Raw genomic sequence first — 20,554 nt, 5'->3', positions numbered from 1 at the left:
ATCCCAGATTTGGACCACACACCCACTCCACTGAATAACAGGCTAGTGATTGCTTTGCAATGATTGCAGTTAGCCACTGATTCCTTCCAAACCACTCACTGTTTAATTTGCGATTTCCAACTTGTGTAACGTTTATGTCCAATGGCCGATGAGGACCGATACGTTTTATCTATAATTTATCTTCCTTATTTCTCTTCATATGACAAGGATGACAGTATTTTATTTGAGAGGTTTATTAATATCTAGACCAGCATTCCAAAAGGAGCCTAAGCGATTTCTATTTATAGTACATTAGCATATCACTTACATTACATAATAATAACTTGAAGCATTTATCAAGATACCCAAGGACACGTGACAGTAAAAAGTAGAATTGTTTAGGTGGTGCACCAGTGGTATGCTAGTGTGGATGTTGGAACTGAGCCCATCTCCCTCTACCGGGATCTCTTCATTCATTCTTTTTTTTGTATTATATATATATTTTTTAGGTATTTTGTGACTTTAATGAACAGATAGAGGATGACAGTGGGGAAATATAAAGAGGTTGTGTCAAAGGGCAGTAGGTGCAATTTCAAAATTGTGTAGAGTTTTCCTCTTGTCATGTCAGTCATTGCATACCTTCGAGCAATGTATAACTTGTCCAGATCAACGAGCTGGATGTTCCAAATGCTGGAAGGGGGGCCTGAGTGAAAAAGCTTGGGAAACCCTGACCAGGCCACACTTGATTCATTCTAACATCTAGGACAGTCAGGAGTAGGGTTGCTAAGGGAGGGTATATTACTGGAAACTTTCTAAATTCACCAGTAAACTACCAGAATATGGGTATCTTTCAAGGATTTTATGTATTCTATCACAAGACATCTAGTGGCCCTTTAGGGTACTTCAGATTATCACAGGTGTCTGTAATAGTCTCCAGCTCCAGTGTGGCTTTATGACATGTAAAACATATGAAATAACTGAATACGAGTTTAAAATGAAAAATAAAATGAAAAAGCTGTAACACATTATCCTAAATATAAACCAATAGTTGGAAGAGTTGCAGAGTTAATTGAAAAGAATGGCATTGTTGATTAGAGGCTTTTTTTCATTAATTAGGCTATTTTCTCTTGAACCATATGGTTTATCTACTAGACACTCATGGACAAATATAAATGAATACTATGAAAGTTATAAGTTTAAATGACCAAAGTTACGATAGATTGCCATAGAATCAGTTAATTACCAGAATTACTGAAGTTTCTGGTAACGTTGGTAAATTATCAGTAGCTTTGCATCCTTAGTAAGGAGTTCTTCCTGACCACAACTATCCCAGAGTTGGTCCTGGTCAGAAGACATTGTCAGGAAAACCTCTTGGCCCTTTTCATGAACATTGAACCTCTAACTGGCCTGTGAATTCTCTGAGCAATACATATTTCATATCTCCTATTCAATGGGAATAGCATAAAAATTATAACAGATACAGTACATTCCATAACCTGCATCCATAACCTGCATTATTGGCCGTTATTACCAGGCAACTCAATAAACTAAACTAGAGAAATGCATCAGTCTTATAGATAGCCTTAAAAATTCATTTGACATAAGAGAATTTCCCCAAGAGGTCTCCTCTTGAAAGTGAATCCAAGTTGTTCCCCAAAACTCCACTACTTGTTCTACAGCAGTTTGCTAAAGGGATCAATATTTTTTCTCAGTGTGTCTTCAGGTTGACTTGTTGTTGTTGACCCCACACTCCTCTTTCCACTGTCTTCTCCTAAGTAGATCCCAGAGTCATGACTGGAGCTGCCTTGTCCTCTCTGGATGGAGGAGGAGCCACTGTCCTGCTCTGCCTCAACATCTCTCTGACCCTTGACCTGTTGTTGTTGACCCTGGCTTGTCTGCTCTACCTGTACAGCCACCACAGCCGTGGCCACACAGCTCTCCTCCCGAGGCAGGAGAAGGAACATTTGATCCTGTGTGTTATGCAGTATACTGCTAGGAAATGTGTACTTTGAGACAATACTTTTTCTCTTTTTGTAGCGTCTGCAGATGGGCACTGTCATCAGTGTGACACAGCACAGCAGAGCCAGCAACACCTGCCACACCGGAGGGTGTCCTTAGAGGGACAAACAGAGCAGGCGTCAATACAGATGTTAAGCGCAAATGTGAAAGATCCCTTTTTCAGGGACACTGTGGATTGAAATGTAATGGTGTGTAAATGGCTCACTTTTACCCAGGGTCCTCACACACTGTTGCGGTGTGTAGGGGCTGGTCTTATTGGACAGTTTGATGAATGCGCTGACCTGCATGCAGTACTCTGTCCAGGGCTTCAGAAAGAACAGTGTTCTCTCTTCGGTGTCAAAAACGTTCTCTTGTTTCTGTATGATGGAGACAACAAAGGGCACCAGTGAGACAGATGAATAGTGTGGGTACTTGAGTTGAGGGTTTTGAAAAAACAAAAGGTGTGACATTGGTTGATAAAGCAGTGAGCTCTACTTTCTTCAGATATCTCAACCAAAAAAAACATCAAAACATTTCTCTACGCCAAAGATCAAAATCAAGTTGGACCCTAGACTTAAGCATACATCAAATATGAAGGAGCTTATTATATGGTAATCATGAGTAAATACTGTATGTATGTAACAGAGGGGTTAAGAGAGAAAACCACCAGCTCCTTCACTTTATACATCCTGTTTCCTGCCCTTCTTCTTCTCGCTCTTTTCTAGGTCACATGGCCCAACCACACAACATGGGACAATAACACAAGTGAGTCACTTGAGGATAGGCATTGAAGAGTGAACAAAGAAGAAATGGAAACCTCAATGACTTTTCTTCATCTTTGCAGGCTTCAAATACACCAAAAACGTGTTTGATCTGGCAACCCCCTCCCACCCCCGGTCTCTTATCACAGTATATCCAGCTGCTAGACTTCAAAGAGAGTACAGCACCCGTTTGTTTTATAATTGTTTTGGAGGATTTTATGTTATGAGAAAGGTCAGTGGAGTGGCGTTATTTGCTTGTGCACATGACATTTGTCTGGCCCTCTGCTGATGCTTCCTAAAGAGTTGTTCACTGCGGTTTGCCCGTTATTCCCATCTTAACCAAACTCCTACCACCACTCTATTTGTGAATCATCACTACTATTTATCCATAAAAGCCTAGCTGTTGAAGTGAGTCCTGACCTTGCTGGGTGGATGTTTCTCCCAATACTGCAGACTGAAGGACATGGAGTCCAACATGGACCTCATTGTGTGGTCCTGCTCCTTCATTGGCTTCCTGAAGCTCACTGTTACCATGGCGTCCCCTGGATCTAACGCCACATGGGACGGGGGGCCTAGGGCCGCTGTAACACAGGAACACACATTGCTGTCATGGCTACATCCCAGCCTTCACTACAACAACCTATGGCACTTGAGCGCATGCTGTTTTTAGTCTGTAGGCTAGCAATGTTCCACTTACAGACATGATTAAAATCATCAACAAACTATTTTAGACCACAGTTATTTGAATCAGGTGTGTTTTATGAATCGCGTGTAGCTCAGTTGGTAGAGCATGGCACTTGCAACGCCAGGGTTGTGGGTTTGATTCCCACATTGGACAAGTCTGAAAAAAGTCTGAAAATGTATGCACCTACTACTATAAGTTTGCCTGGATAAGAGTGTCTACTAAAATGTGTTGGAGCTGGGCTGAAACAAAAGCTTGCACACAGCCACACAGTGTCCAGATACGGATGTTGTTGGCCTCACCATCTTCATCAGGAACGAACTTCAGACAGGACCAGTTTGACATCTGACCCCTGCCCTCGGCCCTCACTCTCAGTATGTATGACCCAACGTAGAGGTCCAGCTCCCTAGAGAAGTCACACCTCTCCTCAGTTATCCTGATACATTTCCCTGAGTAGGATCCCTCGTCAAACCGTTGATTAGAACTATGAGGAGAGACAGAGAGGACAAAAGGCTAGCTTGTTGGTGGGGTCCGTTCAAGTACCAGACAGCATGCTTGAAGGAGAGTGAATGTCTTTTTTACTGAAATAAAAATGTACCCTTTATTGTCCTGGAGTAAGAAAGGCTCTTGGTACTCACAATGTGTATTGTGCGGTGAACGTGACGTTGTGATTGGCCAGGGAGTGATTCCAGTCCCATCTCATTATGTATTGAGTGTTCACTGCATCCATCTTCACGTTATGAGGACTAGGCAGCACAGTGAACTCTGAGGGAAACACAACACCAGAATCATGTCAGAATTCAGATGTTCTTTAGTATCACAGCAATGTTGATGTTATAGCGAAGTTTTAGCAGAGGTGGAGGACAACAAAGCCATTACACCAACATCTAGGCCTGCTGAGACAGGATATATTAAATCACTTTCAGCACACACCTTTGCCTAGACCAGACAGTTTACTGACATGTAGCACAGGATGTTGAGAAAGAAAAGGAAATCACAGCAGGCTGAAGATGTCTTGTTCTGTACATCATTTTTAAACCCGTGTGGCTGTTAGCTTTCTAAATGAAAAGTAGACTGCAAACAATATTGTTTAAATGAAAAAAGGCAATAGATTTTGATAGCCTACTCATCCTAAATCTGCAAAGATCCGTACAGTACAGAGAATACACAATGACTATACACGATCAATATTGCAAACTTTTAGATTAACCTGTAACCCTTGTAGAGGTGTGATTTATTTTAAACAAACGTCTATTCACCGCTCAATCATTGTAAAAGAAGCCTCATAAAGCAGTCTATCGTTTCGTTTTCATTTTGAATTAAAATACTTACCGGAGTATGCAAGGAGGAAAACTGGCCAAGGAAATAGGCGTAATAGCATATTTAATCCCTGATCTTGATTGCCTCCCTCCGCTCTATTTCCACATCGACCCTTCAGTCTCCGCGACAAAAAGACGTCTAAAAAATGCGCGGAATTGTGTTGCTGTTCTCATTCTCATCATACCCTACGCACACGGAAGCGTGTGTTCACGATCGAACTCCTTCCTCAGTATAATTCTAGAAGAAACTAACCACACACACACAGGAAATCAAAAGGTAGTCACTGTCTGGAAGCAGCAGCACGCACTCGCAAAGCCACAAGTGGCCGTTACTCATATATATTTAAAAAAGTTAATCACAAATGTAACAGAGGTCAAGTTCACAGCATGCAACATCAATTAATCAGTATGCAATTAAACACTTAGGCAAGGCGTATGAGGTGACAGATAATTACTTTAATATGAATGAAACTCCATTTGGATGCAATAATACAGCATGTTCAGTATTGTACAGTATGACCAAAGATATAAATGAAGACAACCATTGTTTGTTTTGTGCACACTATTCACCAGGACTACTTGGATCCTCGTGATTGTATTGTCCTTCCTTTTTAGACCAAATAGGCCTAATAAAATACTGTAATGACCCAGCTGGGTCATAAAGTAAAAGAGAGACGGGCACCAGGTGTACAGGCAGAACACAGGTTTATTCCTGAATGGGCTATTGTTCAGGCCACAGCCCACGCCGCTAAACCTCGAACATACACAAATATAACATGTCAAATCAAGGGTCCCGAACAGAAGAGAGAGAGATGAGACCGTAACCCCTATTTAAGCATTCCAAAACCCCGCGGGATTACCCATCATACCCCCCCAACCTTTCCATCTGTCCTGGCATATTTAACCCCTGCTAGCACCCATGAGGACGATAACACACCCATGAACACAGAACACAATACAGGGTCGTTACAATACTTCAAATGGTAGGCTAACCGCTGTCTGGGTCTCTCTTGCTCTCTCTGTGGTGACTTAAAGAAGAGTAAAGTTAAGGCCTCAACATCATGCTGAATTTATCTGAACTAATATCTATCTGAATTTCTGTCGCTGTCCATTTCGAAATTGCTGAAAAAAATAGGCCTACCTCATCGCAGCTCGTTTGCTTGCACGCACTTGCATATTCTTAAGAGCTAAGTGTTAATTATATATGAACAAACATTGTGAATTTACTGAACATAAATGTAATAATGTATGGTTCAAAAGTCAAACTCATGTTATTGAAGGAGAATGAGGTTCTTATCCAGTTACACAAATCCACAAGGAGTAAGTAGAAACCATATTTATTTAAGCAAGTCAGCCATACGCTCCACTCTCGGGACAGCTTTATGTAGACCCTAACCGTTCGTGGGCACCGTTTGTCACCGTCAGTGGCGACCCCTCATTCAGGGCAGCTGTTTTGAGCCCCACATTTTTAGCTAAAATAAAATATTTTATAAAAAAAACATTTGGGGGGGGGGGGGGGGGGGCCTTGCCTGTTTTACATGTTATTTTGGCATTAATACGTGTCACATATCAGTTTTCAAACAATGTAAACATTGTTTTGTATCAATGAGTTAATAAAGCGGCATTCAAACATGGTCTCCTTTTTGCTTCCTTGAGTAAGGCAGCTCCAAAATGCAGGTGTTTCAGCCTAGATCAGTGCTTCTGTGGTGGTAGTGGGGCAGCCAGCGGAAAATACAGAGCATAGGGGTTGGTAATGTTCTCTAGTTGCGCCGTGATTGGCTCAGTGTTCTGTCACTCATGGGGACACTAAATCACCGCCAAGTCTAAGGGTAGAGCTCGAAAATTCAAGCCCCTTGGGTGTTGCCATAGTTACATTAGAAGTGCCCATCCAAGTCCCCTGTAGCTCAGTTGGTAGAGCATGGTGCTTGCAACGCCAGGGTTGTGGGTTCGTTTCCCACGGGGGGCCAGTATGAAAAATGTATGCACTCACTAACTGTAAGTCGCTCTGGATAAGAGCGTCTGCTAAATGACTAAAATGTAAATGTAAGAAGGCTCAAGGTCATTGGCCACAGATAAAATGACGTCAAATCACGTTATATCTACAGTAGCTTTGATTGGACTGATCATGTCAACATCATCCTTTCAAAATCTTAGCTAGCAGTCATCATCATGAATCAAGTCGACAATCTACTGGCAAATCCTTTTTAATCCTTGTCATATGAAGAGCAATAACGAAGAGAAATTATAGAGAAAACGTATCGGTGCTCATCAGCCATTGGACATAAACATTACACAACAAGTTGGAAATCGCAAATTCAATAATGAGTGGTTTGGAAGGAATCAGTGGCTAACTGCAAGCATTGCAAAGCAATCACTAACCTGCTATTCAGTGAAGTGGCTGTGTGGTCCCGAGTCTGGGATTAAGGGACTCTTTTCCAAGCTTAAAATGATAAACATTCAACATTGGCCATGCTGCCAATGAAGCATGATTTGTTCCCATTTGTGAACTGGGAAATCTGACTTCAGTGAGTTTAAGACAACTTGGAACTTGGGGAAAAAACAAGCTCAGACTGGGAAAACACGTTTTGAACGGTCATCCAACTCTGAATTGTAAAATCGGGAACTCGGGCCTCTTTCTAGAACTCCGACCTGAAGATCACGGACTCATCATAATTTGACCTTGTTTTTTCAGAGTTCCCAGTAGTCTTGAAAGCACCATAAATCCAGAGAATGCCAGACTTTGATGACAAAGTTTGATGACAAAATTTGCCCATGAAGGACTGCCACACCACCTTCCTATTCAAGGTGAGTCCAAAAATGTATTGTATGCTGTTACATAAATTATGTAATATGCCAGGGAGATATGTATACTGTAGCTAAGAAAGTAATACACGTATGTTGTGTAGGAAGCTGTTAGTAGCCCATGTGCCTCACCCTAATAATTTGGTCTATTTTCCCCTCTTCATTTCGGCTTCTGTTCTGACTTGGTGGTACACATGTAGCCTATAACCTGTTTTAGAGAAATGTAATCATTGAATATTGTAAGAGCTTTCATTGTCTGCTTATATGCCCCCTTTATTTATGCTACGGTTCTGACTTGGTTACAGGGAGAACACAGTAAGAACAGCCCATTTTCTGAATTCTGTCGCTGTACATTTCTAAAGTGTATATTGACTACGTCCGTCCTAGTGCGCTCATTAATGTCTTAATCGAAATTACAGATTGCCTCTTATCCGCTTGTCGTCCCCTTATGCCATAGTTTGTACATCTCAATTGTCAGTAGAAACCACATTTGTTTAAGCAAGTCAGTCATATCAGCTATGTTTTTTTAAAAGGCAGTAAATGAGGCTGAATGAACTGTTTCACTGCGAGACAAGGCTCCGCTGATAGCCAGGTGTAGCAGTGGTAAGGTGTTGAGACTGCTGTTGGGACAGCTTTATGTAGGCCCTAGCAGTTTGTGGGCACCGTTTGTCACCGTTATAGTGCAATTAATGTATTGTTTAGTGTTGTGTTGTGTAGTGGCTTTGCTGGCATGCATCCCACATCTATTATTATTTTTGCCCCACCAAGATTTACAGTGGGGAGAACAAGTATTTGATACACTGCCGATTTTGCAGGTTTTACTACTTACAAAGCATGTAGAGGTCTGTAATTTTTATCATATGTACACTTCAATTGTGAGAGACGGAATCTAAAACAAAAATCCAGAAAATCACATTGTATAATTTTTAAGTAATTAATTTGAATTTTATTGCATGACATAAGTATTTGATACATCAGAAAAGCAGAACTTAATATTTGGTACAGAAACCTTTGTTTGCAATTACAGAGATCATACGTTTCCTGTAGGTCTTGAACAGGTTTGCACACACTGCAGCAGGGATTTTGGCCCACTCCTCCATACAGACCTTCTCCAGATCCTTCAGGTTTCGGGGCTGTCGCTGGGCAATACGGACTTTCAGCTCCCTCCAAAGATTTTCTATTGGGTTCAGGTCTGGAGACTGGCTAGGCCACTCCAGGACCTTGAGATGCTTCTTACGGAGCCACTCCTTAGTTGCCCTGACTGTGTGTTTCGGGTCGTTGTCATGCTGGAAGACCCAGCCACGACCCATCTTCAATGCTCTTACTGAGGGAAGGAGGTTGTTGGCCAAGATCTCGCGATACATGGCCCCATCCATCCTCCCCTCAATACGGTGCAGTCGTCCTGTCCCCTTTGCAGAAAAGCATCCCCAAAGAATGATGTTTCCACCTCCATGCTTCACGGTTGGGATGGTGTTCTTGGGGTTGTACTCATCCTTCTTCTTCCTCCAAACACGGCGAGTGGAGTTTAGACCAAAAAGCTCTATTTTTGTCTCATCAGACCACATGACCTTCTCCCATTCCTCCTCTGGATCATCCAGATGGTCATTGGCAAACTTCAGACGGGCCTGGACATGCGCTGGCTTGAGCAGGGGGACCTTGCGTGCGCTGCAGGATTTTAATCCATGACGGCGTAGTGTGTTACTAATGGTTTTCTTTGAGACTGTGGTCCCAGCTCTCTTCAGGTCATTCACCAGGTCCTGCCGTGTAGTTCTGGGCTGATCCCTCACCTTCCTCATGATCATTGATGCCCCACGAGGTGAGATCTTGCATGGAGCCCCAGACCGAGGGTGATTGACCGTCATCTTGAACTTCTTCCATTTTCTAATAATCGCACCAACAGTTGTTGCCTTCTCACCAAGCTGCTTGCCTATTGTCCTGTAGCCCATCCCAGCCTTGTGCAGGTCGACAATTGTGTCCCTGATGTCCTTACACAGCTCTCTGGTCTTGGCCATTGTGGAGAGGTTGGAGTCTGTTTGAGTGTGTGGACAGGTGTCTTTTATACAGGTAACGAGTTCAAACAGGTGCAGTTAATACAGGTAATGAGTGGAGAACAGGAGGGCTTCTTAAAGAAAAACTAACAGGTCTGTGAGAGCCGGAATTCTTACTGGTTGGTAGGTGATCAAATACTCATGTCATGCAATAAAATGCAAATTAATTACTTAAAAATCATACAATGTGATTTTCTGGATTTTTGTAAGTAGGAAAACCTGCAAAATCGGCAGTGTATCAAATACTTGTTCTCCCCACTGTACATGCTAAAATCGCCACTGTAGACAATATACAGACGCACTGACAGCATTGTGCAAACCAAACAACCCTCACAATATGAACTGGAATTACATGGTTCTATTAATGAACTTTTTGATGAACAAAAATATTTGAATTGGAAGAGACCGTCACTGGCAAACATGGTTAAGAGGAGGGGATACTATAATATAATGTTGTTGGGTCTGTAACTTACCACCCTCCTCATGGAGAAAAGCACCAGAGCTAATTATAACACACAAAGTAAGACAAATATTTAAATGCATAATTCTAACATTGCCTAAAATTATTAATAAGATACTAATGAGATATGCCTATATAAGCAATATAACAATGCAGATGTTCAAACTATGGCATATATGACAATAGGCGGTTAAGAAGCAAGCCATAATTCCGATTAAGACATGAGCGAGCTGAGACGGATGTAGCCTATATGCCGCCTATTTGTTCAGCACTTTTGAAATGGACAGCGACATAGTTCAGAACATGGGCCGTTCTTACAGTATTCTCCCGGTACACCAAGTCTGAACAGTAGGATAAATTAACAGGGGCACATAAGCAGACAATGAAAGCTCTTACAATGGGGCAGGTAAGCAGGCAATGAAAGCTGTTACAATATTCGATGATGACATTTCTCTAAAACTGGCTATAGGCTACATGTGCACCACCAAGTCTGAAAAGTAGGCTAAGTTCTAAGGGGGGAAAGGGACCACATTCTTAGGGTGATCCACATGGGCTACTAACTGCTTACTACGCAACATACACTTAGTATTACTTTCTTAGCTACAGTATACATCTCCCCGGCATATTACATCACTTAAGTAGCAGCATACTAGACATATTTATGGACTCACCATTGTTGTGCTGTGCTCACTTGAACAGGAAGTTGGCACAGCGGTCCTTCTTGTGGGCAAACTTCTCAATTACTTTGTCATCAAAGTCTGGCATTCTCTGGATGAAGTCATGCTGGATTGACAGCATGGCCAATGTATTTAACCCTCTCTGGCCCATGGAGTTGCGTATGAAGGTATTTTATCCTTTTAAGGGCGGAAAAGTTTCTCTCTGACTCGGCAGTTGTCATCAGAGTGGTGATGATGATTTTGAGAAGATAGACCGTCTCAGACAAGGCCTCCTGCAGGTTGTTCTCGTAGAGTGATTTCAATAAAGAAAGTGCTGTCTTTCCAGTGTGCAGCTCAGGATGCCGGTAGGCAGTGAACAGCTTCCTTTTCAACTTCTCCTGGTTGCACACTTCAGTAGCATTTGGACACCACGTGCATTACCACCGCTGCCCTGTCGTAGGTTTGTGCAACCAGCTTCTCCTTTAGATTCAGTGGCACTAGGACTTTGATGGTGTTGGAGAGGTAAACACGTTTTGTCCTTCACCTCTACAAAAACCTCTCACACACACTGTTGTCTGGTAACATGTAGCGCAGCACTATTAACATCTGTGATTTACAGGAGACGTCAGTGGTCTCGTCTGCCTGTACAGACGGAAAAGGAGTCTCTGACACCACCTTAAGTTCGTTTTGGATCCTGCTTGATGTACCCTTAAAAATTGGTTGGTCGTCATAATGCCTTTGTAGCCTGTAATCTCCTTCACACCTGGTCTCAAAAATACACCTGAAAACGCCTGGTTTCATGGAGTCGGCCGACTCGTCATGGCCCAGCAGTGCTGTCTCACAATTGCCACACAATTTAATGCATGATATAATTCTGGCAAGCAAGTACCTATTCTCCTCTGTTTGTTGGCTGTGAAGGTCGATGGCTCGTCTATATGCGGTGTCTAGCTGAGCCACAACGTTTGATTTCCCCAGTAATCCGAGTTTAACAGCGTTGTCTATATGTGATGCACAATTCTCATGTTTTGAGACACATTTTAAATCCTTAAACCCAGACATGGACCACACACCCTCTCCACTGAATAGCAGGCAGGGGAAGCAAAATAGTGATTGCTTTGAGATGCTTGCAGTTAGCCACTGCTTCCTTCCAAACCTCTCATTGTTGAATTTGCAATTTCCGAGTTGTTGTGTAATGTTTCTGTCCAATGGCCGATGAGAATCGAGACATTTAATCTCTAATTTCTCTTCATATGACAAGGATTTGCCAGTAGATTGTCGATTCATGATGATGACTGCTAGCTTGCTAGCTAAGATTATGAAAGTATGATGTTGACATGATCAGTCCAATCAAAGCTACTGTAGATATAACGTCATTTTATCTGTGGCCAATGACCTTGAGCCTTCTTGGATGGGCACTTCTATTTAACTCTATGGCAGCACCCAAGGGGCTTGAATTTTTGAGCGCTCCCCGTAGATTCTGCAGTGACGTAGTGTCCCCATGAGTGACAGAACACGGAGCCAATCACGGTGCAACTAGAGAACATTACCAACCCTTACGCTCTGTATTTCCACTGGCTGCCCCACCACCACAGAAAGCACTGATCTAGGCTGAAACACCTGCATTTTGGAACTGCCTTACTCAAGGAAGCAAAAAAGAGACCATATTTGTATGCGGCTTTATTAACTCAATATATATATTTTTTTACAAACTGATATGTGACACGTATTATTGCCAAATTAACATGCAAAACAGGCACAAAAAAAACAGGTAGTGCTCAGGTGGCCCTGAATGACGCGTTGCCACTGACTACTTTTCACTTACAGTAGGTAACTTAATTATAATGCTCCAGCAGACACCAGAGTAAAACATACAGGCATGTAATACAAAGAGCTGTATGTAGCTGGTTATAATAAAGCATAGGCAATTCTCATTTGTATTGCCTGTGGTTTTGAGGTTTGAGCTGTAGTTTTGAGGCTTGAGCAGATGCACGTTATGGCTATTTGTTGGATAGATTTATGTCACTTTTATCCATTTAAGTGACGATGCTGATCATTTCCGAGAACAAATGCATCAAAATAAACATAGACCTTCAAATAAATTGTACACAAGGAGATTCAGTTCTTCTTTAAGACTCAAGTCCAACCAGCAACAGTTGGACCAAAGCACCTTTTATGACAAAGAGGAAGTCAAATAATGAGAAGGTCTCAGAGAGAAAACACGATTCTTGATTTCAGATTCTATAAGAATCCTAAAAAGGACAAACTAATGCATTTAACATTTACATAAAAACCAACATGCACGACGGTATTCGTTTTGGAGATGTCTTGACTGGAAAATCTGGAGGTTGATTATCTGTACCATATTATTGTGATTGAAAATGTTCAAATTATAACCTCTTTAAACTGACTAGCTACCCTGTTCCCCCATGGATTCCTTAATTTATTTTTATTGGCGATTACTTCTTTAGTTACAGTATAGGGGAACACACACACTATCTTGCAACGGCAGCAGTCAGTCTTCATACATGCCAATGGACCAACTGTCACAGAATATGCTGGAAAAAGAAGGCATGCCATTGGCAGTGACCAGAACTGTCTGAGATGAGATGAGATGGGCGTGTTCCAAACTACACTACACCATGTCAGTCATTACACTTCCATCATGGCCATAGAAAAGAAAGGTGGGCTGGGGTCTTTTTGATATTCTTAAAGTCAAAATCTGATAGTTGCTCCCCCTTCCTCTCCCACCTTTAATATTGTTTCTACGCCCTTAAACACCCAGCAACATGGGATTCCCAGAACAACCCAGGCACAAATTCACATCCGTCTCTGTGACGGTGAACAGGTAGAATAAAGACAGATCAGAATCACATTAATAACATGCCATCCTGTCACAAGGTGACTGGTGGCAATGGATGGCACCTTGACTAGGGGTGTAACGGTTCACAAAACCCGGTTTTGGGGTCACGTTACGTACGGTTCAGTACAGAGGGAAAATGAAATGTCAACAGTTTACTGTAGTTTATTTTATTTAAGAAAATACAAAGTGTTCGTATTCCTGATTCCATATATGGTCATGAGTAATATAATGCCTGATGAGAGCACAATCAGGAATACCAACACCTTGTATTTTCTTAAAATGAAAACACATGATTACTCATCAACAACACTAAAATAAAGTGCAATATGCATGTGAAATCAATATGTAAACATGGCTCAGACATCGTATAAGCCTATGCTATAATGTTTTCTTACAAAGAGAAAAATATGAGTACTTGTGTGACTCTCATAAAGGGGGCGTGTCTGTAGCATGGTACTTTTCATTTCCCAGTTCAGGGTAATGTAATACATACATACATATATACATACATACAAGTTGTCAATAAATTGGCCAATAAACCCTGTGTTGTGCTTACTACAGATGGATGGACCTGCAGGGCTACAGAGAGCTACTTAACAGTGACAGGAGATTGGAAGTGATGCAGACAATTACATTGATGGAAGTTACAATCTATCTGCAATATTAAGCTGATCTAACCCCCCAAAAAATAAAAAAGGTATTGACAACTTTGGTTTTAGCTTGAGGGAAAAAAGTATTTGATCCCCTGCTGATTTTGTACGTTTGCCCACTGACAAAGACATGATCAGTCTATAATTTTAATGGTAGGTTTATTTGAACAGTGAGAGACAGAATAACAACAAAAAACTCCAGAAAAACGCTTGTCAAAAATGTTATAAATTGATTTGCATTTTAATAAGGGAAATAAGTATTTGACCCCTCTGCAAAACATGACTTAGTACTTGGTGGCAAAACCCTTGTTGGCAATCACAGAGGTCAGACGTTTCTTGTAGTTGGCCACCAGGTTTGCACACATCTCAGGAGGGATTTTGTCCCACTCCTCTTTGCATATCTTCTCCAAGTCATTAAGGTTTCGAGGCTGACGTTTGGCAACTCAAACTTTCAGTTCTCTCCACAGATTTTCTATGGGATCAAGGTCTGGAGACTGGCTAGTTCACTCCAAGACCTTAATGTGCTTCTTCTTGAGCCACTCCTTTGTTGCCTTGGCCGTGTGTTTTGGGTCATTGTCATGCTGGAATACCCATCCACGACCCATTTTCAATGCCCTGGCTGAGGGAAGGAGGTTCTCACCCAAGATTTGACGGTACATGGCCCTGTCCATCGTTCCTTTGATGCGGTGAAGTTGTCCTGTCCCCTTAGCAGAAAAACACCCCCAAAGCATAATGTTTCCACCTCCATGTTTGACGGTGGGGATGGTGTTCTTGGGGTCATAGACAGCATTCCTCCTCCTCCAAACACGGCGAGTTGAGTTGATGCCAAAGAGCTCAATTTTGGTCTCATCTGACCACAACACTTTCACCCAGTTCTCTTCTGAATCAATCAGATGTTCATTAGCAAACTTCATACGGGCCTGTATATGTGCTTTCTTGAGCAGGGGGACCTTGTGGGCGCTGCAGGATTTCAGTCCTTCACAGCGTAGTGTGTTACCAATTGTTTTCTTGGTGACTATGGTCCCAGCTGCCTTGAGATCATTGACAAGATCCTCCCGTGTAGTTCTGGGCTGATTCCTCACCGTTCTCATGATCATTGCAACTCCACGAGGTGAGATCTTGCATGGAGCCCCAGGCTGAGGAAGATTGACAGTCTTTTGTGTTTCTTTAATTTGCGAATAATCACACCTTCTCACCAAGCTGCTTGGCGATGGTCCTGTAGCCCATTCCAGCCTTGTCTACAATCTTGTCCCTGACATCCTTGGAGAGCTCTTTGGTCTTGGTCATGGTGGAGAGTTTGGAATCTGATTGATTGATTGCTTCTGTGGACAGGTGTCTTTTATACAGGTAACAAACTGAGATTAGGAGCACTCCCTTTAACCCTCCTGTTATGTTGTGGGTCAATTTGACCCGTTTCCACTTTTGCGTTGTCTAAAATACTAGTTAACCACTCTTTTTCGCCATGAAATTACATGACTTTTCCTCATTTAGGGTCATGAACCTAACTGCAAAATGTGGACACACTGATGTGTTGTGGAATGTCTGTGTACATTTTGTATACAAACATGATGTTGTGGGTCATTTTGACCCGGAGGCTTTCATGTGTATATATATTTGCACAGGTGCAAAACAAAAAAGTGTCTTTGATGTATTTTGTTTTGACTGGTCCTGGTTGCACTTTTAGAATTGTGTTTGGGTTAAAAAGGGCTTTCCCAAGCTTCTCCTCAGTGTGAGAGCAGCAGGTCCCTGACACAGACACTCAAAAATGAGCTCCAAAAGATTTTCAATCAATGAAGTCTTATCACAAATTCTGGACTGTGACAGTGAAAAAGAAGAAGAGGTTTCAGAGACAGAGGATATTTCAGAGATAGAGGACAATGCTGTTGATGATCCAGATTTTGTCTTCATTGAAGAGGATTCAGAGGAGGAGTCTGCCGTACCATCCCCTACATCAGATGAGAGACAGAGCATGCAACAAGCATCATCAAGAGAAGAGAAGACATGGAAGTCTAAAGATGGTCATATTGAATGGTCACCGTCACCACAACGAGGTCAAGGTAGACTCTCAGCTTCCAATGTAATAAAAATGGTTCCAGGACCTACACGATTTGCTGTCACTCGAGTCCATGACATACAATCAGCTTTTGAGCTCTTTTTACCCCAAGCAATAGAGAAGATTGTTCTGGACATGACCAACTTGGAGGGGAGCCGTGTGTTTCAAGAGAACTGGAAGCCACTGGATCGGATTGACTTGCATGCATACATTGGATTGCTCATATTAGCTGGAGTCTACCGGTCAAACGGAGAAGCAACGGCCAGCCTGTGGAATGAAGAGAATGGAAGGCCAATATTTCGGGCAACAATGTCTCTACAAGAATTCCACATAATTTCTCGGGTGATTCGCTTTGATAACCGTGATACCAGACCGGGTCGACGTGAAAGAGACAAACTAGCTGCAATCAGAGATGTATGGGATAAATGGGTGGAAATTCTACCGTTACTGTACAATCCCAGTCCTCATGTTACAGTTGATGAACGCCTTGTTCCATTCAGAGGACGTTGTCCCTTCAGACAGTATATGCCAAACAAGCCTGCAAAATATGGCATCAAAATATGGGCAGCATGTGATGCCACATCAAGCTATGCATGGAATATGCAAGTTTACACTGGGAAGCCACCCGGCGGAGTGCCTGAGAAAAACCAGGGGATGCGGGTGGTGCTGGACATGAGTGAAGGGCTGCAAGGTCATAACATCACGTGTGACAACTTCTTCACATCCTACCGCCTTGGTGTTGAACTACAGAAGAGAAAGCTGACCATGGTTGGAACAATCAGAAAAAACAAACCTGAACTTCCCAGTGAGCTTCTGAAAATGCAGGGCAGAACTGTGCATTCCTCTAAATTTGCTTTCTCTGAAAATGCAACTGTTGTTTCATACTGCCCAAAGAAGAACAAGAATGTTCTTGTAATGAGCACAATGCACAAAGATGCATCGCTGAGTGCAAGAGAGGACATCAAGCCACAAATAATACTGGACTACAATTCCACCAAAGGAGGAGTTGACAATTTGGATAAAGTCACAGCAACATATAGTTGTCAGCGCATGACTGCCCGCTGGCCTTTGGTGATTTTCTACAACATTGTGGATGTGTCTGCTTACAATGCCTATGTCCTGTGGACTGAAATCAACCAGCAATGGAATGGTGGCAAATTGTACCGACGCCGGCTTTTCCTAGAGGAGCTCGGCAAAGCTCTCATCACTCCCAAGATCCAGAGGAGAGTCCGGCCTCCTCGGTCGACAGCAGCTGCATCTGCCGTCCAGAAAATTCAAGCTGGACCATCAACACATGCCTCCAATCAACCAGAAATGGATCCAGTGGATACAGGCAGTGGCAAGAAACGGAAAAGATGCCAGCTCTGCCCCCCTCGACAAGACAGTAAAACAAGCACCACTTGTGTAGAATGCAATAAATACATCTGCAGAAAGCACACACACACATTGTGTTCAACATGTAGAGAGAAAGACTGAAGGGATAATATGGACCAATAGGGGGGGAAAAAACCTACTTGGGGAAACTGAAAAATCTTGTTTGTGAGAAAGGAAATATGTTTAACAAATAGTTCTTAAATATTGTTTAAAAAAAATAAAAAGTATTGTATTTCTTCTTTCTGAAATGTCTGATAAGACAAAATAAAGTTTTTTCTGTTTTTACTTAATTCTTTGACTGTCTTGAGTGTGTTTAAACTGTGCGGGTCAATTTGACCCGTAACATAATGGATGTCATTTTTTTCCAGCAAAGCACAAGGGTTAAGAGTGTGCTCCTAATCTCAGCTCGTTACCTGTATAAAAGACACCTGGGGGCCAGAAATCTTTCTGATTGCGAGGGCGTCAAATACTTATTTCCCTCATTAAAATGCGAATCAATTTATAACATTTTTGACATGCGTTTTTCTGGATATTTTTTTGGTTATTCTGTCTCTCACTGTTCAAATAAACCTACCATTAAAATTATAGACTGATCATTTCTTTGTCAGTGGGTAAACGTACAAAATCAGCAGGGGATCAAATACTTTTTCCCCCTCACTGTAGAGTGGGTACTACCCATTTGCTGAAATGGCTGCGAGTGGGTGAAGTTCGTAATGTGGCTCGAGCACTTTCATGAAGTGCTGAAAACCCCTGATTCTTCTCAACCACCGAGAATGGGCACATTTCCGTGGCTATAAACATACCTATCGCTCTTGTAATTGATTTTGGCCCGGTCAGAGTCCGCTGCGAAGTGCGGCTTGAATATAGAGGGGAGACGAAGTTGTGTTGTTTTTTTGCGTTGCCGTCTTGCTCTGGTGGTAGGAATATTGGGGTGATGTCGGCGTAACTGTGTCAACATTTTTGAGGTGTTGGCAGCTGCATAGGCGATTCTCTTTTAGCAGTGGCGACATACTCTCTCTATCCATCCCCGCTATAATCTTACTGGGAAGCCAAAATGTTCCCAAACTGGAGATTTAAACGATGATGGAGAATCCTCCTGGTTTATTGACCCCACCACTCGCCATCGTACTGAACTAGTTCCTGGCTGCGCCTCACAAAAGGACAGGCAATTAAGATTCACATTTTAATTACAATGTGAACATACTGTAGGCTATAGTTGTTTTAACAGAATAGCCTAAAATGATTTTTTTAGTTGTTGCTCAGATTTACCCAAGAGGCATACAATGCAGCGTATGCATAGCCTATAGGCCTAGTGAGATATATATATATCCATTTGTTTTGTTTTTGTATTCATTCGGCTTCACAGTGCGGACAGAAGAGGTCCCCATACCGAACGAGTCGGTATGAATATGTTTACCATTACACCCTTACTTTTGAGATGTGTCCTTTAATCTGCGAGATGTCATCAACTTCAAAGTGTCTTTTGAGGAGGGGCAGAAAGACTCAGAGACTTTGGAGAACATTCTATGCGAACCTTCTCCTTTCCCCTACTACAATTCTCCAACCATCACCTACGGTATTTCCACCCAGCTCTCTTCTCGCTCTCTCCATCTCTCCTCAGACGCACACGTCCAAAACCCCCTCGTCCAGAACTCCTTAGTCTCCGGGCTCTCCCCCCATCTCCAGCTTGTCCTGCTCCAGCGTCTGCCAGGAGTCCACTTCCTTGTCTCTCCTGATTGGCACACCCCGACCACTACGACCCTGCTGGGCGGAGCCTCCCTCTGTGGAGTAGACCCCAGAGTCCCCACTACCTTCACTGCCCTGGCGGCTATGCCTGCTGCTGTCCTGCTCCAGCCCTGAGGGGGGAGCTGTGAAGGGAGGAGGGATGTGGATCTCCAGCAGCACCACCTCAGGGCACACGCTCAGATTATTATAGCACAGCTCCGACTCAGGAGTGAGTAGGATGGGCATTTCAGAGCTGGTTGAGGAGTCACAGAGAAACTGGGGGGGGGGGGGGGGGGAAGAGGGCGCAGCATACGATTACTCAATTTATTGAAACACCCCCTGAGACACACACCCACCCACAGATAGGGTGATGTTACACCACCTAGATATTACTGTTGTGTACATGCTAGCCACTGTGAGGCCTGCTGCTACTCGCTGTTTATTATCTATGCATAGTCACTTTACCCCTACCACCAGTGCCTTGTAAAAGTATTCAACCCCCTTGACGTTTTTCCAATTTTGTTGCATTACAACCTGTCATTTAAATGGATTTTTATTTGGATTTCATGTAATGGACATACAAAGTAGTCCAAATTGGTGAAGTGAAAAAAAATTCTATAAAAAAATTTACAGAAAAGATGTGCGTGCATATGTATTCACCCCCTTTGCTATGAAACTCCTAAATAAGATCTGGTTCAACCAATTACCTTCAGAAGTCACATAATTAGTTAAATAAAGTAGTTATGCACGCTCAAGTTCTCTTTTTTTGTCTTATTTCTTGTTTGTTTCACAATAAAAAGTATTTTGCATCTTCAAAGTGGTAGGCGTGTTGTGTAAATCAAATGATACAAACCCCCAAATAATCAATTTTAATTTCAGGTTGTAAGGCAACAAAACAGGAAAAATGCCAAGGGGGGTGAATACTTTCGCAAGCCACTGTACATGTACAAATTACCTAAATTACCTTGACTAACCTGTACCCCCACACATTGACTTGGTACCGGTACCCCCTGCATATAGCCTCGTTATTGTTATTTTATTGTGTTACTTTTTTTATTTTATTTTATTTAGTAAATATTTTTTAAACTATTTTCTTAAAACTGCATTGTTGGTTAAGGGCTTGTAAATAAGAATTTCACGGTAAAGTCTACACCTGTTGTATTCGGCGTATGTGACAAGTAACATTT

General features: G+C 42.4%; 2 protein-coding genes across 3 annotated transcripts in view; both read right to left on the bottom strand.

Moving 5' to 3' along the window:
* Window positions 1–225: 225 nt before the first annotated feature.
* Window positions 226–4,973, bottom strand: LOC311129810 (interferon alpha/beta receptor 1a-like). Of its 2 annotated transcripts, none has more exons than XM_084162264.1 (6): window positions 4,753–4,961; window positions 4,059–4,185; window positions 3,723–3,904; window positions 3,159–3,319; window positions 2,204–2,354; window positions 226–2,092 (listed from the first exon to the last, which is right to left on the bottom strand). In XM_084162264.1, exons 1-6 carry the CDS (start codon window positions 4,799–4,801, stop codon window positions 1,653–1,655), a joined length of 1,110 nt encoding a protein of 369 aa, XP_084018390.1. In that variant the 5' UTR covers window positions 4,802–4,961; the 3' UTR covers window positions 226–1,652. The 2 variants fall into 2 exon arrangements, with proteins under 2 accessions (XP_084018390.1, XP_084018391.1); XM_084162265.1 differs by having other exon boundaries at window positions 232–2,092; window positions 2,210–2,354; window positions 4,753–4,973.
* Window positions 4,974–17,938: 12,965 nt separating this feature from the next.
* LOC311129809 (interferon alpha/beta receptor 1a-like) overlaps window positions 17,939–20,554 on the bottom strand; it is a 29,905-nt gene continuing 27,289 nt past the window's right edge. The window contains exon 7 of the mRNA XM_084162263.1: window positions 17,939–19,643. Within this exon, the coding sequence (XP_084018389.1) occupies window positions 19,299–19,643 (345 nt within the window). The 3' untranslated portion in view covers window positions 17,939–19,298. The remainder of the gene's footprint in view (window positions 19,644–20,554) is intronic.

Source organism: Coregonus lavaretus, assembly GCF_964263955.1.
Source record: "Coregonus lavaretus genome assembly, chromosome: 5".
Lineage (NCBI taxonomy): Eukaryota > Metazoa > Chordata > Actinopteri > Salmoniformes > Salmonidae > Coregonus > Coregonus lavaretus.
This window is presented reverse-complemented; position numbering and strand designations above follow the sequence as displayed.

What these genes read in the sequence shown, in the direction of transcription:
- LOC311129810 (XM_084162264.1), bottom strand. Translation starts at nt 4,801, where the DNA reads ATGCTATTACGCCTATTTCCTTGGCCAGTTTTCCTCCTTGCATACTCC. An exon ending in TTCACCGCACAATACACATT is followed by an intron (nt 3,905 to 4,058) that starts GTGAGTACCAAG and finishes CTCTCCTCATAG; the next exon opens with TTCTAATCAACGGTTTGACG. An exon ending in AGAAACATCCACCCAGCAAG is followed by an intron (nt 2,355 to 3,158) that starts GTCAGGACTCAC and finishes TCCATCATACAG; the next exon opens with AAACAAGAGAACGTTTTTGA.